This window comes from Bombus bifarius, unplaced genomic scaffold (assembly GCF_011952205.1).
Source record: "Bombus bifarius isolate JDL3187 unplaced genomic scaffold, Bbif_JDL3187 scf7180000008023, whole genome shotgun sequence".
NCBI classification, from domain to species: Eukaryota; Metazoa; Arthropoda; class Insecta; order Hymenoptera; family Apidae; genus Bombus; species Bombus bifarius.
The window spans coordinates 936694-961676 of record NW_022884396.1 but is presented as its reverse complement, the minus strand read 5'-3'; the positions used below and the strand labels follow the sequence as shown (position 1 = coordinate 961676).

The 24983-nt window shown below is 39.0% G+C and overlaps 1 protein-coding gene across 1 annotated transcript; it reads right to left on the bottom strand.

The window, feature by feature from the left end:
- Window positions 1–94: 94 nt before the first annotated feature.
- On the bottom strand, window positions 95–24596 carry LOC117207150. Its single transcript, XM_033447081.1, has 4 exons — window positions 24425–24596; window positions 10032–10114; window positions 8065–8152; window positions 95–3979 (listed from the first exon to the last, which is right to left on the bottom strand). The coding sequence occupies exons 2-4, from the start codon at window positions 10105–10107 to the stop codon at window positions 862–864; spliced, it is 3282 nt and encodes a 1093-aa protein (XP_033302972.1). The 5' UTR covers window positions 10108–10114; window positions 24425–24596; the 3' UTR covers window positions 95–861.
- Window positions 24597–24983: the final 387 nt, after the last annotated feature.

Here is a 24983-nt window from a genome sequence, read left to right as displayed (position 1 = left end):
TCACGTCCAGGAACAACTCTTCCTCTTCTCTTGATCCCAATTACACGACAGAAATTTTAATGAAACTATAGATTAATAAATGGATGAAGCAACATTTCTAAGAAAGTTTGCAAAAATTATGATTCTACGCAATAAGAATTATTTAAAACATATAGAAAGAGCAGTTCTCTTCATCGTCAGAGTATTATACTAACAGAGGGTGAGCTGTCTGGTTCTACGAGCTAAAATAACTTCATCATTTTCGTAACAAAGAAGAAATGTTCATTTCCAAACAAAAAGAAACACCCTTCTTCGAATATTATGTAATGTTAATATAATATAAAATGTCAAATTATAATATAAAACATTTATATTATAAAAATGTTAAAGGAATCTTCGCAAATTATTAAAACAAGAGATATCAATCTCTTACGCAAAAATACAAAATATACATAATTCCAGTCAAATGCTAATTCTTCCCCGATCTTACAATCCTGCTATCTCAATATTGTAAAAATTTAACAATACCTTGCTCTCAAAAAATTACCTTCTTCCTCCAGAAACAAACATTTCTTCCCTAAAAAAAAAAAAAAAAAAACGCTGAATATTCAACAAGAAAGAAAAAAGAAAAAACAAACGACGAAGGTATTTCAGATTCTACAGAAAGTCACCCTCGTGGAAAGACCTTTCCAACCATAAAACGTCCGAAAATCGTCTCCACCCTCTCGAAATTCTCGAACAGATGTTAAGATACGAGGGACTTCCGTTTTCAAGACGATGTCCTGACGTGCTCGAAGAATAAGGTACGTGCTGACCTAGTGACAGTATAAATCGCGGTCGTCACTCGAGTCCATTGTATTCAGCTTCCTGGAAGGAGCCTATTCACTCCTCTCCGTTGATCCTCTTCTGCACGTGGCCAAGATATCTGGCAAAACCCTCGCTGGCGTGTTTAAGGAGCGTCAGACCGAGCCTGAACTTGATCTCGGCGATCTTCTTCACGAAACTGAAGAGATTGAAACCGTTCTGCTCGGTTGGCTTCGCCGTGGTCAGATCGATCCACTCGCTGGTGCTTTCGGTCGATTTCGGATTATTCGTCGTGTTACTTTCAGAATCGCTTTCCGTGGAACTCGGAGAAAAAGTAGGAGACTCGGTAGTCTCCTTCGCCGCTGTGGAAACCGTAGAAGTGTCCACAGGGGCAGCTGTGCTCGTTTTTAAAATCTGACTGTTGGTAGTGGATTCTTTCAGTCGATTCCTTTCGTCCTCTTTCTCTTTTCTTCTTTTATTCGCAAAATCTTCCATTTCCTTGTTCTTGTTCTTCTTCTTCTGAGTATAGTCTTCTTCGGGTATAGCTGAGTCAATGATATTAAGGATTTCGTTGCTCAAATCTTGCTCCTTCCCTTCCTCTTCCAATTGTCGTTTCGATGGTATAACTTGAATTACGGAGTCCCTTCTCTTTCTAGAACGACGTGTCTCCGTTGGAGATATCTTTGTCAAGTCCAGGAGAGACCGTTTAAGCTTCAGAGACCTAGGTCCATGCTCCACAGCAACCGCGGTAGGTGTGATCTCAACTTCCTCGTAAGTGTCATCTGGTCTAGCTGTCTGTACTGGACCATAGTTTTGAGCAGACCCCACAGGAAAATTAAAGTTCTGGTTTACATCGTGGTCGAACTGTATCTGCCCACTTTCTGTAGGCTCGTAACTGTTAGCCAGCTTTCCTGGGGTCGATAAAGAAGGAATCTTCTCTTCGTAAGGTGGGTACTCTTTGGGAATGCTTCCAACAACGAATTGTCGGTTGGCTGTGCCAGGAGCGGCAGATCCAACCACGTACTCGCGATGTTTAGACCTGTCATAGTAATTTGGAGTGCTTGTACTATCCGAATAACGATAATCAGTGTTCTTATATTTATGTATAGACGCTGTGTTCTCTGGACGATATATTGCAGATGAAGGAGGGTACCTTTGATCGCTTTTCTTGATTGGCTGAGCGTCATAACCTCCGTCATAATGTTGGTACCTATAGTAATTGTTGTCATAGTCCTTCGAGCCAGGATACTTGTTCTCGTCAATTGTCATACCCTGAAGAACTTTAGACAAGACCTCCTCTTCCCTTTGACCATAGTTTCCACCGTATTCGTCGAAATTATACTTATATTTAGGCTCAACGTCGTAGTTTCTTCTAGTGACGGTTCCTCCGAGCGGATACAAGAAGTAAGAAGCCAGGCCAAGTCCCAATCCCACCAAAGACATCACTCCAAAACTAGGCATCACCTCTCGACTCAGGAAGTTGTAAATCTGCATACTAATGGGAGTCGAAGCTGGCTTCTTCTTTGTCTTCGTCCAATTACCAGCCACCTTGGTCTCAGGTACTATCTTCGACTCCTGTATACCATTTTCAGCGATTGGTTCCTCTATTAAATCTTTCTCTGTCGTACTAGATATCACCGAAGAAACAGTGGTTGTAGTGGTGGATGTAGTTGGCTTTCGCCTTCTGACTTTATTCTTCTTCCTCTTAGGATTGTTCCTAGGTCTTTTAGTTGTCGAAGTGGACGTCGTCGATTGTGTGGTGCTCGTTGAAGTCGAAGAAACTTCTGTGTTTACGTTGATCTTGGTCAGTTCAGGATTAAAATCAAATTTCATTAAATCTATCCTGCTATTGTCCAGATTCTCTGTTTCCTTCTCTTCTTCTTTCTTAACCTCGTTCTTTTCCACTTTCTCGATCTTCAACACGGGAGCATTCACCTTAATGGGTTCTACTTCGATCTTTGTCGTCTCGTCTAGAGGCTTCTTCAATTGGACTTTCAATACGTTATTCACCTTTGTACCAACTGGTTTCGGCTTCACAGACACCTCCACTAGATTATTCTCGATCGTAGTCGGTCTAGAGGTCGTAGTTACTTCTAAACTGGTGGCCATGGAAGAAGCCGAAGACTGCGTGCTAGTCTTCTGAGTGTCCATCGCGATAGACGCTTTGATCTTGGTCACGAACATAGGCTTCTCGGTGCTTTCTACCTTGTTCTTTGGAATGGTGATCATTTGAACCGGTCTGAAAGTAACCTTCTCTATCTTGCCAGTAGAAACAGTCTCATTTTTCGCAGAATCCGGCTTAACGGTAGTAGTTCTTCTCATAGGAGGCTTAGGCCTATTCTGTTGACTAGGTCTAGAAGGCTTCGAACCAGAAGGTTTAGATAATACGGTAGTCTTCGTGGTAGCTATCTTAGGCTTAGGTGTCGTTCTTAAAATCTGTATCTTCTTCGTGGTACTAACAACAGCCTCCTTATTCTCCAAATTATTCGCAGTAGTCTGTGGAACCTTCAAAGTGGTACTCTGCATGGACTCTACCTTCTCTGTGGTTTGAATTTTCTCTGGTTTCGATTCGGTGCTCTTCTTCGTGTCGACTGAGACAGATTTCTTTGTAGTAGAAGACTGATCCATGACTAATGTCGTGGATACGGGCATGGTAACTTTCTCTGTCACTCTTTCAGTGGTTTCCACTCTCTCCATCAAAGTCGTTGGTTTCACAGTCATTTTCACTTCCATTTGAAACGGCTGTTTCGTCTTCTTTTCTATCTCTGTCGTCTTCGTCGTTGTCGACGGTGGGTTTAGAAGGATCCATGTGGAAATTCCACCAGTGGTCGTTGCATGATTCTTATAAGCAGTCATCAGACGCGTTGAACTTAATTCTTTTTCGAGTTCTTCTTCGGTGATGGCCATTGCTTGACCTGGATGACTCGTCTCGAAGTAGTTGAACTTGGAATTGATCGGTCTGCCAAATCCAATATTAGCAGGTGGACCATTGTTCACGTATATCTCTTTGATCGGAGTGGCTTCGTTTCTTTCGATTGGTTTTTGACTCGCAATGGGCCTCTTGATCACGTTGTCGAGGATCTTTGGCGGTTCTTCGGGATTGGTCACGTTTAGTAATTGAGTGGCCACCGTTCTTAAGGACTGATCGATGTGGTGCATGTCTTTCAGGTGACGTTGCGTGTCGTTCGAATGGATACTGAAAGAAGATTGAAAGATTACGTCGATTTTCGGAAAATTAAAGCTTCAAATTTGTGGTAAATTAAATTGGCAGTTTAAATAACAATTGAGATATCTTTAAATTACATTAAATAGCAATAATTTAGTTAGCAGAGTGATCAATGGATGCTTGTTCCTTACCTTTCTATAAGTCTGTGAAATATTTCAGGAAAAGGATTGTTTTGTTAATCTTTATGTTAAAATAGATTCTATTATTTTAACTATTTTCAAGGATCTTATGATACAGAGTAATTTTCAATAATCTCTTTGGAATGATTGTAATGGCAAATGATTTTTGGAATATAGGATTGGAATTTGATAAGGCTATTTCTTAGGTATATGAAGATAACTATATTCTGCTGATAAGAAAGACATATGAAATGTGATAAATTATTGGTTGTATTGAAAGAAAGAAACGCATAATTTGTTCGTTCCAATGGTTTTATTTCAATTACAATTCACTGGCACAAATACTAGCAATGCCCTAGATACTCTAAAGAAAAGTACGTAATTCGAAGTAACGTAAAAGTAAATCATTATCATTAAAGGTATAGCATAAGTACATCTGTAATACTGTTCTGTGTGTGTATGTTTCTATTGCTAGGAAATCTCTTCGTACTCTGTATACTTACTTATTAACATAATTAAGTAAAGCTACCGTTGGCGAGGTTAATTTTCTATTCTCTAGACACCATTCTATGTCCTTTGCCCTTCAAACGATTCATAAATTAAATAAATAAAATCTAAGAGTTATTTTAAAAAATATTAGTATTAAAGATATTAAATACTAGAGATTCTAAAACTTTCTAGTATAAGAAAACTTTTTAATAATTATGCAATATACAGGCTGATCCAATAATTGTATTTTCTTCGTTTCTTTATATACAGACCACTTGTATTTCTGAAAATTTATATTTTCATAAATCCTACTAAAAATGGGATCTAAGCAGAAATTTGTTTCATAAACTAATATATTCTGTGCCTTGAAATTTTCTACGGATACGTAAAATGAAAAGCTGTAGGTTATAGATTTCTGTTGCCCAATTTTATTATTTTAATTTGTAATTTGTAAAACTAACGTATAGAATATAGATTTTGTTATTCTATTTGTATTCGCAGGAGAATTTATTAGCACTGGTAACTTGCAATTATGACCACCATATGATCTATTTAAACTTCACCATTGAATCATCCTATATACGCCATATGTTCCTAACATCCACCTGGTTCTAACAGTGACACCCTTCGTTTCTTCGGGAACTATCCTAACTTACCCTGTATATCAACGCACGAGGTTCTAAATTGTCTCAAAAAACCCAAACTTAAATCTTCGCATGATGAAAAATTATCAGGAGAACCTGAATCTGAAACTCTCCAATGTTTCATCTCTTCCTCTTCTTCCTCTTACTCTTCCATTCGTTCATCCTCCCATACTTCTCCAAAGACTGGATCACCACTTCTTCGATATTATACCAAAGGCTATCGCCATTATTATTGTTAGCCCTGCTAAAGCTAAACGAAGCAGGGAACAGCCAAGGATAGATAAAGGTAACGATACCAAGCATTCCAGCTGCGAGAGCGGTGAAAGGAGCAGCTGCCAAGCTGAAGAACCCATAATGCAAGGGATTGACAAACGTGAAATAAGTGAACACCGAAGCTATGGATTCCATGATACCACTCGGGGACAAGTCAAAGTCGTCGTCGTCATCGTCGTGACTTGGACGACTTGGAATAGAAGATGATCCTGTGCCTAGACCTGCCGGAGAGATATTAGTAGATCCTGAGGAGCCAGGATTTGACGCAGCTGGTGTCACAGCTGGTCGGACTAATGAATTCACACCTGGAGAATCGTTTGCTTGACCAACGTCTGAGCCAACTTGTGCCGAAGAACCTGTACTGTCGTTTAACGGATCAGTTTCTTCCACTGCTTCTAAGGAAGACTCGACTGGAGGAGAAACTTCAGCTGGACTTGAAATACTGATCTGGGTATCCTGAATCACCTCCACGTTGGAAACGTCGTTTTGCTGAAGATTCTGGTTCTGTGGGTACTTTGAGGAGTCGTAGTAACTGTTCTGAGGCCACTGAGATCCTGGAGAACTGGGTTGGTAGATAGGTATTGCTTGATAATTGGTATCTGAACCTATTTGGCTACCATATTTGTCTGAGTCTCCATAAACCTGGTAATTTTCAGGATTGGATTGGTCAGGCAGAGGGGGAGGTGTAGACTTGAAGGCGTTAGTGTTGAACACTTGGGAATTGATGATGATGTTCAAGTCTGTACAGCCTTCTTTGCTTTGAATAGTGTTATTGATTCTCGTGTAGGTGTTTATTAGAATCGTAGGACAACTCTGGTCATAGGTTACCATCGGAGTCTGAGGTTTTTGATCAGGTACTTTATCGTTGTCCTCGTAAGAGGTAAAGCCTATGTGAACGTTTGGGCCTGGCTTCGAAGTTGTTGCGGTGGAAGGATACAATTGCGAGAGACTCGACGAAGGAGAGTGCGATCCAGATCCTGACGAAGCTAAAGAGGCAAAAGGGGGATACGAACCAGACCCTGAAGAGGTCAAAGAGGACGAAGGACTTGAAGGATCAGGCGGAATTGGCCTGATAAATCCTGGAGGCACTTTGGTCCCAAGAGTCGTCCTATTTGGCCTGCTCGAGTCTGTATTTATTAATTGAACAACTGTGTTTTGAGAAACCTGAGTCTGTGGATTGTGAACGAAAGGATCCTGAGTCTTGTTCCTCGATGGGCCACTCGGTGGCCAAATTGGCACCTTCTCCGCGGTATAGCTCGGAGGACGAAGAGGATAAATGAAGCCAGGCTTGAGCTGTGGAACGATATTCGGCTTAGAAGGCCTATTCGGTTCCAGATTTTGATAAACTGGATCAAAAGCAAGGCTAATTGGACTATTGAGTTGATCACTCTCCATTATATGACTACCATTCGTCATAAAAGCCGGGATTTTCAACCAGTGAACTATTTCTTGAAAATTGGGATTCGAAACAGGTATGTGATAATTGAAAGTGGAATTTCTCAATGGAAATGGTTTCTCAACCACCTCTTCTGGCTTCACATCCTCTTCTATCGTGGTATATTGATCGTAATTATGAAAATCTTCGTCGTTTTGAATGGCACTATTGGGCCAATTCTTCAAGCTCGTGTTAGAAATAGAAGAATTGTTCCTTTTGACGTGCATCTTATTTAAATGAAGCCTATTCTGATTCTTTTTGTTCGAATTAGAGGAATGACCTTGAGGACGACGAATTTTTGTTCTGTTGGAATGCTTGGAGCCCCAATAACGATTGGAATGGCTGTGCAAAGAAAGAGTCGACGGAATACCAACGTCTACGCCGTGTTTGTTTTCTAAAGGTAATTTAGAGGTAGTCTGATTGCGAGTCAACATGCTTGTGATCTTTCTGATGGCCGCGACGTGATCGAACGCAGTCGTGGACTCGACCTTTTTGTCCAGCGTGAGCGAAAACACTTCCTCCTGACCCGAGAATTCCGAATTCTGGCTCAAGGTTACGACATTGGATCCTGAATTATTCATCAACATATCATTCGCCTTTCTCCGCGGACTATCGCGCGTGAGATCTCGCGTAGGGCCATTTTTCGTGGAATTTCTTCTAGTGACTATCTTCGTGTTCGAAATTCTCGAATTTGGAAGCGGTACGCGTCTATAACCTACATTAAGTCTCTGATCTGTTTTTGGGAAGCAATTGGCTGATTCTTTAGTGGAATCACCTGAAACAGTGCTATGATTCTTTGGCACTATAGGTTGACGACGAGACGTGTTTCTAAACCTGGTTAGATGGTCGCCTTTAATTGATCGTTCATGAAACATGCTCGTACTTTGTTTGTCGATTATCTTTCCTGAGTTTCTTGGTTGAAACTTCGAGGGATTCCAGAAGTTGTTCGAGTTCGGCCGAAGAAAGCGCGTTGATGCCGGTTGTCTCGTTTTATCGACACTTACCTCGACGTTAGACTCGATAGGAGGATTAACATTATCGCGATAATGTAAGTTAATGTACGGAATAGTACTACTTCCGGAATTCCACCTGTACCTGCTATCTTCTCGAACGGTGTGGGGCACGCCGGAGCCTCTCCATTGCTCAGGATTTGGCCTCGATGGCTGAACTTGAATCGATCCTTCTGAAAATTAATTAAAAGTTAATTCATTTCTGAAATAAACTTTTACTTTGTACGTATTATTCGAAAATATAGAAAGATAATGATATAATATTTGTAGAAGCACGAAATGAGAATTGTTCCGGGATAGCATGGGGAAAAATTATATTATATTATATTTTTATGCGAATAATATAATTACGTTATATACAGGGCGGTTGGTAACTGGTGGTACAAGCGGAAAGGGGGTGATTCTACGCGAAAAAAAAGTCGAAAATATGGAATAAAAATTTTTTTTATTTTTTTTAAATCTACAGTGAGATCCCTTATAACGAGACGCGATAAAGTGCAGGCGTACCGAGCGAAAATTCAAAGTCGATTTTCTCGAAAACAAAGCCTCGAACGAAAAATTGTTATTCTATATTTTCGACTTCTTTTTTCGCGTAGAATCGCCCCCTTTCCGCTTGTACCACCAGTTACCAACCACCCTGTATATTTTATATTGTATAATTAGTTCTCGAATGAAAGAGAGGAAGAGAGATTTCTATTAGCATTAATATAAAAATATAACATTTCGAAAATTATGAAATAACAAGTATATACAACGATATGATAGGAAAATTACATTTACATTATAACGTTAATTAAATCCACTTGGGTTTCTCAAGTTTCCCACGATATTCGCCCTGTAGATAAAATCCGATCGAAACACATTGCACGCGCGTTATCCCACTGAATAGTCGTTTCGTAACAACGGTTGTTATGAATTCTTAGAAAACAACAGATTATTGATTGGAAGATTACAACAGCCGTAATTGGCCAGCGAAATAAAAACCTAGTTAGAGGGATAAAAAGAAGAAAGAAACTTTTATGTTACGAAATAAAATTTTGTAACAAACAAGGAGGAATCGGTGGACGATCGTCGTTCGGATAGAAAATTTCTGTTGCGACTCCGGGAATTACATTTCCTGGTGAACGTGTAATCTGCGTGCAGACTGGTTCGCGTAATCACGTGCTACACACCGCGCTTTCCTCTGACACGGAACGTGGTCGATACGATCGATATGGTGAAACACGAATTTACTGGACACAGTAGCTTCGGTAGATACAAAGCTTTACGAGAAATTTGCATTTCGCGATAAAACGAAGCTTTTCCTTTTCGCGAACGAAAGAACGACAGGAAGATATAAAGGAGTATACGTAGAATAAAATATATGTTGAAAACGTTGAGAATTACCTGTGGGAATTGAGAGCTGGGAGAGAGTTTAACAAGCAAAAATTCGTAATTCGACGATATCATCTGTTTTTAATAATTGAATATTTTCTACCTAAAAGTTAACGACTTCGAGTTGAAAATTTAGGCTATTGGTATAGCTACACCTATGAATTATCTTCTACGTGTACGTATACTTTCAGGATGATGTAATTAATAGCAGCTACGATTACAAAATACAGAAAACGATGGAGCAAAATCCGCCCCCACGTTTTTCCATCATAAGGAAGCCTCGAAAGGAAATCTCGTTAGGAAAAAGATAAAACTATCGTCGTATCCGTGCTATCGTAATAATTTCAACATTTTAACAGACACGAAAGACAGTCATCCTCGATAATTGTATAGCGCGTCGCTTGATTAAAGACTTTAAACTTCGCCTTGTTAAATGGAAAGTTTCATGGAAACTAGCAACGTTTCCCTTAGAGGATTCGCAATCAAATAAGTACATAGCCTGTTTGCGACGAGTAACCGACAATCAGAACGTCTAGTGTTCGCGGAATATCCCTTTCCTCTTGACTATTTCACGCGAAAATATTTAACGTTTCCTCTATGAAATAAATATTTTTCCCTCGAACGATTCACGTTTTATGGATAATCGTAACTATGTTCATGAGAAACGTTGATTCTTACCGGTTTTCTGCGGCCTGGCATTGCCCGATCCTGACAGCAACAGGACCACCACGATCTTTAACAGCTTCATCCGCATTTTTGCACTGAAACAAAACGAGAAATAGTAGTTTCATCTACCCACGTATTTGTATCTTTTTGACTGCGTAATGTCTACGGTACATTTAATGATTTTTCATCCGTAAAACTCGTCCGTATTTATATCTTCCTGCCTGAGTGATGTTAATCATGGATTTTGTAATTCTTAGTCGTACAATCCAAAAAATGATATTACAAATGTTGAAACCTTTATAAACGCAAGTAATCTCAATGTTTAACGTTAATATTTAGAAATATAGTTGCAACTGTCTGCTTTGACGTTTAGCGAATCAATGTTCTAGTGTTTAAAATTTCGAAGATATAAATTTCCTATTGGAATTTAGCTTTGCCTATGATTTTCTGCAATTGAACGTTCTCTCGCTTATACTTATCTTTAATCGTCGATTGTTATATTAGGTTGTCCGAAAAGTTTCTTTCGTTTTATAAGGAAATAATAGACGCACAATGTTTCTTGTTTCATATTAGTTTATTGAATTGTGCACGAATATAATAATAGAAATATAACGAAAACCTAATTCGATAAAATAATATAAAACAGAAATTGTTGTTCATCTATTATCATCTTATAAACCGAAAGAAACTTTTCGGACAACCTGATATCTTAGAAAATACATTCTGCTTACAAAAACGAAGCATTAAAAAGGAATAATAAAGAAAAGAATTAAGGACCAGGTTTATCCTCGACCCAATAATCCACTCGATTTTTATTCAGAGTTTATCACGAATGGAATAATTTTAGTAGCTTTACCAGGAAGCACGTGCGCTTCTTCCTCCAGAAATTAACCTCGACCTTATCGAAGGTGAGCCAACTTCGTAAGATGAATCAGTGGAACGATCACTTAACGAAACGTATCCGAAAATGAATGTACGTTACGATAAATTACAGAGCAATGACGCAATGACGATCGAAACAGGTGGCTCGATCGTTTTCCAGTGGGACACGTCGGGAATGTTTGATCGTCGATTTGCGTACGAAGGTCTCGATCGAGGTGATCGTTCGTATTCGATAGCCACGTCTTGGTCGTTCGCTTCGCGATGCCGATCGCATGGAAATGAGGAGTTTTGCGGTCGTTTCGCGGCACAGACGCGAAGGAACACACCGTTTAATACTCAATTTTATTTTATGCCTTTATTTTATGCAAATCGAAACCTTGCGATAAAATGTGAATAATCCTTTTTTTAAAGACGTTCTCTTTCTTTTTACTTTTCTTTCTTACTGCTTTCTTCCTTTTTTGAATTAACTCTTTCTTCTTTGTACAATTTCTTCGTCAATTTTATACAACCTAACAGATACTCCAAAAGCTTAAAAATTAAAGATGAACATTTAAAACAGACACTGGAGATGTTTAAAAATACCAACTTCATCTTGGAAATATTATTGGATTGGCAACTAAGTGATTGCGGATTTTGTCATTAGGTGGTATTGACAAAATCCGCAATCACTTAGTTGCCAACCAATACAAGCAATGGAGAACTTAAACTCTAGAAATTCTAGTCCCATCCAATCGAATGCTACAGCAGTTACTTAAAAAACTCTAAAATCCATCCAAATCACGTATCCTAATTAAACTCCATCGAATACTATAACCGGTTCAGCCTAATCCTACCAGCCGAAATTCCATCTCAATTAAATCCAAGCGTTCGTCGTGCACACCGAGCCTGACCAACATCCACATTCTCCTTTCAATCGGTGCCCAACATTGAGCGCGTTCCAAGCTCCCCGGTGGTTTCTCTTCGAACGCCGTAAAAGTATCGTGTTTTTTCTTTTATTTTGTACCGTTGCATCTTTTTCGTTGATATTGGTGTCCGGTAACGGTACCTGGACTATCAATCTTCTTAGTCCCCCCCTCCCCCCATTTGAATGTGTCGGTGTGAGCACATTGTGCATCCTCCGACGTACACACCTGGCCGTAAGCGTCACAACATTGACAGACATTCCGTACAAATCGAACGTTACCGACTACTTTTTTATTTTTCAGTTATTTCGTTATAAATCTGTTATTTGACTCGCATTGTACAGTGGCGGACGAAAGAGAGCGTAAAAGTATGGTGCTCTATAAGCGTCAATAACGCTCGTACTGACGATTTTCTGCTACGTTGATAACGATAATCTACTTTGCAGTATATTTTACGTTCGTTCGTTGCTCTTGTCAAATATAAATGCGTTTCGTAAGATTATAGTCTTCGTACATTTCGTACTGTATAGCCGTGAAGCTTTCTTTCGTCCGCTACCATACGTATCCTATAAAATAAATATACTACGGTTATTTACGCAAATTCATGTTTTTATGGAGGTAATTAGGTAAATGAAAGCCAGGTAGAAAATTGTTTTACTAAATACTATAACCGCTACTGTACTTTCGATGCTTTATATCGCACGCATTCTGCCCACTTTTGCATATTCGAATTTCCTACGAATGAAGAAAAACGCGCGGTCTATTTGCAAGGAAAAGTATTATAAGGCGAAGTAAAATTCGTTTCGGCGTTCCATTAAACGTAATCACTGGGTGTCCTGATATATTTATGGCCAACGGTGTAGGCCGGCAAGCGTGTCAGAGGCCACTGCAAATCGTCGGAGAGTGTTCGTAGCTCGATTACAACCAACGTACCGTTAAGTCGAAATACTTTTGATACGTGTGTCGCGAATCGCGAATGTCGTTTCAGCGATGCATCGTCACGGTATTTCCTCCGAATGGACCGTGGCCGTCGTCGCGTTTCCAGGTCGACGGGTTCCTGAACGTTCTGCCACGTTTGGCAATGATTTTCATAGCTTGTAGCTTTGTACAAGGAACGTAGAACGATGGAAATTGGATAATGGGATTAAAATCCTAACGAGGCTAATGGAGACGAATATGTCCTTGCGCCGATGATTTTTTCCATAGCTCGTCTAGCGTTTTGCGATAACCGAACGATAGGGAAATTAAACCGACAACCGTATGGAGATGAATCGTTCGATTTGCGAAAAATTGAATACCATTTACGTATTCCGAGATTAACATTGATAGACTTCTAGAAAGTGGAAAATCGATCACAGGTTGGTCAGTTTAAATCTCGAGAGACTCGATCGTTGAGAGAATATTTCTTGCGTTTCTCTTTCATCTTAGCTTTGTTATCTCGAAACTGCTTTGAAAGCTTCTTCTCGTTGAAGGGAATTCTTCCTTCTTCCACCATGGCGCTTAAAACCGTCTCGAGAGAAAAACGACTTAATTACGCGAACACGATCATCCTGTAAAATAGTTGGTACTCGAGTTTCGCCATTACAAAATCTAAATTGCTCGCTTTATGGCGTGAAACCAGTTCCGGTACGAACCACCGTAGACGGAAACCTGTCGAACTTGAATAAACATAAATCGACGAGCGAATCCTCAGCGAAACGCACGAAGCGCGCGCTCCTTTGACTCTCGCGGATCGAAATCAAAGACCAAGCCGTCTGAAACCTTGGAATTTCTCTTACCTGAATCTCAGAATCCTCCTGGAAACCGCATTTAATCACCAAACACGCGCAATAACGAGATACGAAGGAAAGCAGAAAGCTACACCAAAGAAAATATCAGAACGCGACACTACAGAAGGCAAACTACTCGTCAAACTGAAAGACAAACGGAGAAACACTGTTCGAACCGACTTGAAACTCGAACGTTCTACGAAGACGAGACAAAGCTAGCGATCGCGGGACGAAACTAGGATCATTGGCGGAGGAGTAGACGCGGTGAGGAATCGCGATCGTGTCGTGCAGCAGGACGATGTTTCGACAATGGTGCACGGCTGACTGAATCTACGACTCGAAGGTTGGAGAAGCGGTGGGCCCGGCGTGCACGCAGCCTGACCACCGGGTAATCCGGCAAGGTGGAGAGGCGCCTCATGCACGAGTCATCGGGAACCCGTTACTCCGCGTTGCCTACGAACGAGATCTGCTCGGGTTGAATAACCTTCGCTGCGCGGCGCGACGTGTATGCTAAAGCGTGTTCGTGACTACCTTGGCCGATCACCTCGGGAATTGGGTGAATCTCCTGGATGATTCGTCGAGACGAGCCAACGAAAACGGGGAAGGACGCGCGCATCGGAACCACCACGCTCGATTGGGGTTACGCGTATGACGTAACCGCACACGATATGCGAGATATGTCGGGCGATGTTGCGAAATTTGTCGCGTTTACGGGAAATTCGTAGGCAGAAAAGTACAGGGGATGCGTACAGCAAGTACGAAAGATAGAAATATCTTTTAACCAAGATGGACTACTATGATTTCTCTTTTGTTAAAGACTTAACAGGAGTTCTATCGGGTTGGCAACTAAATGATTTGCGGATTTCTTCATTAGGTGGCATTGACTTTGCTTTAATTTAGAACGCAAGTACTTCTCTCCAACGATGTTACAACTATGCTCTGGTGTTCTATTGGGTTGGCAACTAAGCGATTTGCGGATTTTGTCAATACCACCTAACGACGAGAGCGTAGTTGTAACAGCGTTGGAGAGAAATACTTGCGTTCTAAATTAAAGCAAAGCGTGTTCACATCGTACCGCGATCGCGTGTTTCGCTGCCACGCGACGATAAAAAGTTGTATGGGAAACCCTGACACTTAACGAATTACGCGTAATTAGTTAAGAAGAAGGTTGATTCGTTGTTCCGTAATAGCGAGCTTTATTATACTCGACGCGTTAAATCATTGCGAGTGAGTTGCATAGCTGCGTTACATTCAGTCGCCGTTACGATCAAATCTGTTTTTCTGCTTTCGTTGCAGGAAGTCGACCGGGAAACTGTAACGCGCCAGCGAGATCGAATTCATACTGTTTGGATAATTTAGTTAAATGGCTTGAGAATAAAAGATTATTAGGGTTCTGTAAAACGTACAGGAAGTTCGACTGGAAAATTTCACCGACTTTCGAGATTTCTACGACTGTTTCCTACGAAACATGGCTTAATGTGATCCACACGATGAATAAAACATCGATTCGACGAACGAACTTTGCCTAAACTTTTATCGCTGAACCTAGTTGAGGAAGGAAAGCTTCTGCGATACTCGATTGCACGAATAATTTCCAATTTATACAATTTGTGCAATTTACGCAATTTCGTTGGCTATTTGGCGGTTTACGACCATCACTATGAAGGAAGAAATAAAAGATGGAAACGTTCGTTTAGAGGAAAAACGATCTGTATTAGGGTAGAGCCTTCGTTATCCGAATATTCAAATATCCGAACGGAATGTTTATTACTAAAAGATACTCTTTTCCTGTCACGAATTATTATATCTGCGGCTTGATGCAGGAAATATCAACGTCGGTGCTTATAAATAAATAAATAAAAAGTTCGTGTTCAAGTTTCTGCTGTTTCAAATTTCTCTTCTAATACAAAAAGGAAGAATTAAAGGACATGCTATTTGTTTTATCTACGTTGACTTTGCTATTTTTAGCAGAAACTTTATTTTATGAAAAATGTTTACGTCGACGTATATACAGTGCCATTATAGTAATTTCCACATAGAATTTGAAATTGGCGTTTTTTATATAGAGTGCCCAATTATTTACGAACTTAGTACAGAGTTTAACTGATTTTTGCAAAAATATTACATTGGCGCTTGTTGCACCAAACCACGCGTGTGTATTAGAAAATAAACAAACGAAAGCGAGACTGTACCTTCTCATCAGCCGAAAATTTATGTAGCTTAGCGGCCAAAAAGATACGCAGCCCTTAAATATTTAATCAAACTGACAATTTTCTCATTCTCTGTTCGAAGAAATGAGATTTAAGGGGGTATTCTGGTCTAGAGGCATGAATTTCGGGCGATTTTTGAAGCTCTGTACAAGCGTAACAACAAATATTTTTGCTACCCTTCTTTTTAGCATTTGTTTATTGATATTTCGAGATTACGTAAAAAATTCACTGAAAAAAAATTCAATATTTAAAAAGTTATGAGCTGGTAAAGTAGGTGCTGCCAAGAAAATGGGGTGTCGTGGCGTGCACGATATCAACCCTTCTGGTCATCCGAAACAAAAAATGCGAACGGATTCTTAATTAGTATGGATGCCGCTATCGTTTGAATCTTGAAAAAGTCAACACAAAATTTTTTCACAAAATGACGGCCGTTTGAAAAAAAATGTCTTATTTCGCACGTTTTTTTTGACAATTCCGAACGTTTAAAAAATAGTAATATTAAAGATTTTGAGCTGAGCGCGGTCCGGACGATAGAGGAGTATATAAGGAATATTCAGACCAAATTTAAAATAAATCGGTTCGTTAGAACTTGAGATATCGTGCACGCCAACTCGAAAAAAGTAGTTTCGAGAAAAACGCGTTTAAAGTTTTGAGACGTAGCTATTCGAGCAGCGTCTATCGTTTATTGCACATTGGTCCCGGTCGGACCGGAGCAGATGCTGCGTCACAAAAATGGCTGTAACTCGTAAAATAATTGAAATTTTGAAAAATCCTTTTAAGGGCATACTCTCGAATGTCTAAACTTTGGAAATATGAAAAAAAATTTTCGATTTTTTCAAATTTCTAGACCAGAATACCCCCTTAATAAAAATCGATTGTTCTATCGTCCGAAAGTCGCATCAATCAAATATTTCTGCCTTCCTATTATTTCTGACTGTATAAGTCTGACTTACATTTTAATTTATATCCTACAGGATATTTCTTTGAAAGTACTAACACCTTAAGACTTTGTAAGATCGCTTTGATAAAGAATTAATTACCGTAAAAATTGCTTTAAACGGTACAATCACGGAAGTGAATCGTTATATAGCATTTTTTAAATTTTCGTCAGGTGAATTATAAGCTCGATATATCTCATATTAGGCTGAACTGAAAATTGAAAACAATTACCACGATATTACGTGTACTTTACACGTAATAATGCAGCGTATGCTGAGGTTGACTAATAATCTGAACGATTACGAAAAAGAGTGTAAAATTAATAAAAAAAAACAAATTTATATATTGCATATACTTTCCTCGCTAACCACGAGGTCGTGAAAGATCGCTTGCCCTTAACGCTCGAGGTCATTCGAAGATTATCAATAATTTTCAAAGTCGAATCATCGCTATTCAAAGTCGCTTCAAGTTCTTAAACCGTCATCGACGTCGCGATATTAGCACTGAAAGTCACTTACGAGTCGTTAGTAATTATCAAGGTCGCTTTGCTTCTTCCCAAGGTCGTTTGAATGCCATGGCTAACTACCAAAGTCGTGTCATTACTATCACAAATCTAATTCAGTGAAAATCAAATATTCAGCGCTTCTCTCGTTTATCTGTTACGTAAATGATATTTATCAATTCTGTCAATTTGCTTTCGTAATGTTCGTCCTTTTTTCAAAGTTTCCTGACTTATATCCGAAAGGTACTGTTCTCAGGTACTGTTTACGATATTCCACACCGCGAATATAAAATGGCACATGGTGATTTAGGTTGCACGTTCTCTCAAACAACGAACTGGCGAACGAACATACAGCGTGGAGTTTGATCGTATCAGAAAGCAGGAACGTCGGATACCGTACATTTCCCTGAACCAAACCCACGGAAAACAGTTTGAATTATATGGAACGCGAGATGTGAAATGAGTGATCCATTAATTATGCGTGGGCAACGGTTATACCATGGTATTTTAACCTGAGAAACTAACTCGAGTTTATATTATTCCGAAAACAGATCTAACAGTTCGCCAGCGAAGCGCTATGCAAGAAGGTCGAGTACGAAGATAATTTCGATACAAATTGCTGACATATCCAATATAATTCCAACGTGTTTCAAACTAATTCCAATAAACAAAAACAAAAATTGCCTTATATCGTGACAATAATTGACACGATTAAAACGTTTTACCTTCTATTTTCTCTTATTTCTTCCTTTTCTTTTTATCGTGCCAATTACAGCCACGCGATGGATCTCGACCTAGAATCGAGAAAAAAGGATCATAGTACTTCGACATACCTTTGTAATCCTAGCAGAAACCGTGAAACCGGTTCCAAGGGTAAGTACGTTCATCGCGATTGTGATCGTCGAACACGCAGAAGATCTGTTTTTACAAGCACCACTTGCTTCCTAATGGCGATACATTCTGCAAGAAAGGCAACAGTACTCGCCACGTGGATAACATGCTGTTGCGTTCTAAATGTCACTCAAGATGCTCGATATTCGCTTTTTGTCCGTTAACGTCCGCGTTTCGAAGATCTTTCTCAAAACTTTGTTAGAGAATAGTCGCGTACATATAGCGATATGCAAAACTTTCTCAGAGAATCGATCTTTTAATTTATATTCATCAAAAGCGATGTAAAAGAAAAGTGTTAACCAGTGTCGATGAGATGACAGATATTGGAAGAATAAAAATAAGATTCTTTAAAATGTAACTTGAAAAAAAACAATCTTATTCTCTCGTAAAACATTTCCACGTAATTGTCGATCTTTCGACTTCATTATCCGGGACATTTTCTACAAATACAATTAGCTTGAAATTGTTCCACGAATAACATTAAACAATACTTTTACAGGTGTAATTAACTTCTAAATATAACGTTTCTCCGTTTGAATTTATTACCAAACGATTTTACAGCAGATCCTGACCCTGGTATTTTCAATTTCCTCTGCTAACTTATTACTCGCTCGGACATTTTAACAGGCAATTAAATTCACTCTACTAATTTTCCCTGTTAAATTTACGCTACGCCGAGCTTCAGATTTACAACGAAATTTCACTTTAAGCGAAAATAACGTTGACAGTAATCGACGGCATAGGGATATTGGTCTTAGGGAAACTGGTTCTGGTAGACGAACGAGCGTCTATTTGGATTCGTTGGGTCGAAACGAGAAACGCGTGAACGCGACAACGCGGAGAAGGCGGACATCCACTTCCGGTGCTAACGCCATCGACTCAACGGTGCAGATAGATCGGATTGGGACGCTAGATTACTCCCTTTTGTCGTCAAATGTCAGATGCAAGAGGGTGCAATAGTTGCACGATTTCGTGAAGAAAACGCTAACGTAAATTGTAGATGAAGTAGATCTGTTTCTGTATTTCGTTTTCGAAGATAACGTCCAAAATAAATAAAGCACCCAGTATGCGTAAAAAAGAAAAAAAAATAGAATACCAAAAAGGCTTCGATGGTGTCGATATAGAAAGAACTTTTGCAGACAGTTTTGGATAGGAACAATTTCGTCGTTTGGTTTGTCGCAAATTTGTTTAAACTGTACCTTCTTGCGCGATAATGTATCAGCTAATAATTATACCGCTTATGGTTGTACGTTCATGGGAAATTTTATTGCTCGTAATATGCTCATAGTGATACTTGTGCTCCGGTCAGCTGTGCGATCTGAAATTCGCTTCAAAATTTGGAAAAAGAAAGCAGAAGGTCGAGACGGATTATCGTGTCAACGAGTGAAAAAAAATTCAAGTACGTGCTTGAAGATATCTTGTGGGATATCTCGCGAAATCTGGGAACAAAAATATAAGCGTTGAACATACGTAAGCATCGGTCTGTTACATTTAAATACCTTTAACAACGTGCTAGTATAATAAAAAAGGATCAAGATGGCTGTAATTACCATCCCTAACGAGGAAAGCTGGTAAGTCGAGCACGCGATTTAGAGGTATCGAGGGAAATTAGAAAGGAGAAAAACGTTAGGTACAAATACAGCTGGTGTTACACTGCTTTGTACTAATTTCAACGTCTTGTTCGAATAAAAAGATTGTATCAGCGTGTACGTCTGATGTTTAATTATCGTCGTTAGACCGCGGATTTTTATGCGTTTACCGAATGTTCGACGATACGAAAATTCACGTAAAATGTAAAAATACATGAAATATCCAAAATACAAAATACTCATCGTGACAATTGTTAATTTTTTATGAGATACAAAATTTATTAGAACAGAAGAGCTATCTTATACATAACATAATAGCTTGAAATATTAACGAACAGCCCTCTATTCTCTTGTACATCTCAAACAGCAATGAATTTGTTTCATCGCACATTCATTCGTTCGACACATACGCGATGCGCTTGTCTTCCTCTCTTTCATTCCTCGCTAGTACAATACACATGTACATACATCTATTTTCTAACAACAACGAACAGATGAAACCAGCGTGAAAGTTCCACGTCCTCACTTGCGTTTATAAAAATAGGAATTTTGGAAAAATAGGAATTTTGCAAAAATAGTCCGCAGTCTAATCGTCATTTCCGAACGACAATTCTTTCGTGAATACAGCACATGTGAATTGTCCTATCTTCTTTTCGCTTTTCATAGTACATAGTACAGGAAGCATACGATATTCGAATAAATCTAACTCTACGCATCCCTGTAAGGAAGAGAAGCAAATCTCGGGAACCACCTGCCGGAAGGTGTGCACATATAATAAGGGAACGTGGTTACCGTGCCAGAATCGTAGGCAGCCGATGTGGGACATAGCGGCACTTCTTACGGCCATAGATACCTTTCCCATCTGTTGCCAAACGACGCCTGTCGACCTCACTGTCGCCAGACCATTTCGACGCGTGCCTGTGACCGCTACGACGACGAGGAAAGAAGAAAGCAAAAGAGGAACACGAGTAATTAATGCCGCCTCCGCGGAACAATGGTCGGCAACTATTCGAGAACAGGCTTTCATTATCATCGTGGAAAATGCAGGAAGAATTCGAGTATTAATAAACTTTAACGTAATTGCCTGTGTTTCATGATTAGACAAGAAAAGATTACGGCACGACGATTGTAATTTTTAAGTGTGCTGGGAATTTCTTTGAAAAGTTAAGCGTTTAATATTAGAAGAGATTATTTTCGATTGTATATAGGCAATTAGTTGTTTAAAATGGAATTCGACGTGATCGTCTCTTTTGTATCGTTCAATGAATCTTTCAACTGAAATCTCACATTATTATAGAACGATCGTAATAGTCTGTCTCGCGTTGTAAATCATCGTCGACGAGTGGAGATTGAACGATTCCCATGACAAGTCCTGATCGATTAGCGAGGACGCCAAGATGCGGGAAATTACTAGGAAATCGCGGAGAAACGTTAATCCATCTGCGGCTCTTAATCGTTATCGTGACGACACGTTGATGAAAGCTTACGTTTCAAAATAGCAGAATATGAGAAACGCGCGTGGCAAAACATGTCCTCGAAACACAATTCGTGGAATATTTGCGAAATCCGGTTTAGAAGCAGGCAAAAATTAAGAGAATACCATCAAGGTGTCATTGTTTAATCTATTTCTAGATCAAAGTGGAATTTTAATCTTTATTTGTTTATAAACTTGATAAGAATTGAATCTTGTCTTTGGAAAGCCTGGTGCATTAAAAGTATTAAAATTGAAACACGAATCTAATCTTCGAAAACATGGTAAATAGCGTGGTTAAATGTTAGAAGAAAACTACTTATGATCACTCATTTTCAATGGAAAAAGAAATCTAAAAAAAAAAGAAGATTAAAACTAGGACTAAATACTTCAATTAAAAACAAATATAACACCATACTTAACCACGTAAGCCTGCAACCTCGCTTTTCCCAACGTCGTGTCGCCCGCATGAAACGTCCTTCGAGTCCACGAAATCTATTTCTTCTATGTTTTCGTGTCTTTAAAAAATCCTCCAAAATTCTTGAACATACTTTCAAGTTTCTAGAATATCGCCCGAGTACTTTTTAATCGACATTTACGTGCTAAATTAATTTTTTCAAGCAGAGTTTAAATTTAAACAAAAGTATGAGAAAAATGAAAAATTAATGATAATCACTGATGGAAAACGACCCAGTATGCGAATCGAGGGTCAAATACTAGAAGGAAAAAGACTGATAATCCCATGTATCTAAATGTAATACATAAGAAACAAAGAATCATTAGCAAAGAAGAAGAAAGATTTCCACGATGAAGCGACGATTCGAATTAATAAAATTTCCACCGTGTCTGACACCGTAACGATTCCCCGAGGGTTACGTCATCGACGCGTAATAAATAATTAAGAGCAACGTCCGCGGATCGTTGAACGGGAGCGCTTCCGCAACGAGCGGACCGTTATCTATCGAAAACCTTTTTTAACGCGAGCCGCTCGACAACCAACCGATCCCGCCAAGTAGCTGTTTTGCATGTGCTCGTTGGATCTCGCAGGAAACCAAACCAGGATGATCCGCTGAAAAATGGATCGAGAACGATGCTAATTAGAACCTTGAACTCGTGGGCCGCAGGCTACGAAAATTCTCGTTCGACTATCTGAGCAGGACACGCATCCGGTCTTTGGAACATCTTACTTTAGATCATGCTCTTTTAATAATTAGAATTATGTAGATGCGCGTCCAAGTATAGCGTGCACAGAATTTAAATAAAAATGTAGTAAACGAGCTTTCGGCTTATAACGTTGAACGAATGCATGCGAATCGAAGGAAACAAGCTTTCCTAATGTATTCGATCGGCATTTACGCTGTATCCGATCTCCATTGATAAACCGGGAGTAACGCGCGTTTCATGTAATTGCATAGATTGGTATTGTAGGATTTTTTTTTCTTTTGGGGGAACTGTTCATTTATTAGTGAAAACAAGTGAAACGAAATGAAGTAAGATTGGAATTTACTGGAAGAGAAAGATTAATGCGGTGTTGGGGAAGTTTGCCGATGATAGGACGAGGAAATCGTTTTATGAGAAGATGACGAAACGAACGTGACGTTGATGGGCAAGAAGGTTATCGATCGTGAAGAGAACGAAAGTTTCGAGGAAATCAGAAACAACAGCCGAAGAAGGAAAAAGTAACTCTGGCTTCTTGAAACGGTACTAATTGCTGCCGTCGCGTTCGTGATAATTGACGAACACGTGAAACCTGGGGATAACGTGTGCCAACTCGTTTTCAACAACTGGTATTCCCACATGCTGTTCGTATAAAATGTATCGCAAGTAAGAGGAAGAATCTCTTTTAAGAATATATTCGACGAGAGTGAATTTAAGTTATTATACAAACTTGATATAAAATAGACGAGCATTGTATAAAAATGAATTACAAAAGTTAATTATAAAGGATGATAGAAGTAATTGGCAAACATCAATCGCGTATACTTTTGTTCGAATAAATACCAGTTGTATCGATTTCGCAAAGAAATATTCTGTAGCGATATATAAATTTCTATTATCTATAATGAATCTTTTTTATCATCGTTTACGATCATTCGTAGATCATCAGATATCTGTAAAAAGAATATTAAAATAATAAAAAATACTCAGGTATCTAGAAACCGAAATATCTAAAATACCGACTACTTCGATAACTTTAATTAATTAATAAATATCAGGTAGTATCATTAGGAAAAGTATAGCAATTAAAAAGAATACTCTTTGTCGGCTAGTCAATGTCCGAAAAAAGCGTTAAATGGCGTTAGGCGAGTGGCATTGATCGAAAGAATAAATCGTTCGATCGGAAGGAAGCGTTTTGCTTCTCGCGAAAGTGCGCGTTAATTATACCGTCGTTAATTACATCGCGTGTAAAAAAAAAATAAAAAATGTTTGTAAACAACGGCAGTACCATGCCATCATTCACCGACGATTTCCTGCATGAAATTCTGATTACCATCGTCATAATGGCCACCTACATTCTGACTCGCCGCGAGCATTGTACTCTACACGCGATAAAATCAACTGCAAGCTTGATTGCATCGATCGTGACTTTGTAGAATTCGTAAATTACGTTTGAAAGATTGTCGGTCATTAAGTATTTACTGTTTACTTTATTCAATACGGTGTTACGTTATTTCATATTTCATATTTCATCTTGAAAAAAACCTTAATATATCATTCATAAAATATCGCCAACCCATAACTCTACTAATCCACTGATTCATTGATCCAATTTTCAAGATCTCTTTGAACATCGTCTACTGTGTATTATTAAATATTATTTCCATCGAGAGAGAGAGAGAGATAGAACATTCTAATTGAATCGTAATTTTGAAAAGTCTCAAGTGAATAATTTCAATGTCCTTAAATTCCAACTTTTAGATACCACATTTTTGAATTTCTCCAACTATAACAAATTCTAGCTGTTAATTGGTTCGATTTGAAAAAATTCCAGCTTTTAATTTTTCTAGTTTCTACGAAACTGCAGTTATTAATTTAACCAACATCAAAATTTTCAGCTTGAAATTTCCCAAAATTCGAGAAACTCCAACTTTGAACTGTGCAACTTACTGATTTGGATTCTTAATTTCTCCAACGTATTGGTATCTTTTATTCTCGATATTATGACTTTAACTTGCAAGAATTTATTTTTCCAGCTTTCGTAAACCGTTTATAGAATCTTTGCTTCTTAAATAAGTTCCAGGATACTCACCTACTTTGGAGTCGTGACTATTCCTCGCGTACCCTCTCGATTCCTCCTCTATTCGCTCCAGAGGAACACGCTGGTTCGCTTCGTTTCGTTTTATCCCGATCGAATCGGCAGTCTCGACACGGTATCGATTCGATTTACGCGAACGACAACTTTCTGGCTGGCGTCGATCGCGGCACTTCCGTTCCTGAAACGGAACATCGATTCACGGTCAAGGTGAACGATTTGTCTTGGATCGTTCGCTCAAATCACGCGTGAAACAATCGAATTCATTGATCCACCGTGAAATCAAGTCTATCATTCTTGCTGTAGAATCGATTCTATTTGTATATCCAGGGAAAGTGTAAGAAAAATATGAAAATTATCAAACGCTATGGTAGCGAGCTGAAAATCACAGCGATACGAGCCAAACATTTGAGAATTCGAATTTAGTTATATATTTTAAAGGTATCGTCCCTTTGATTTCGTAAATAATTAAATTACAATTTTATTCTTTGCTACGATGCTTTTTCACGATATGAAAAAATATAACGAACATTTCGTAATAATATGGAATCGCGAA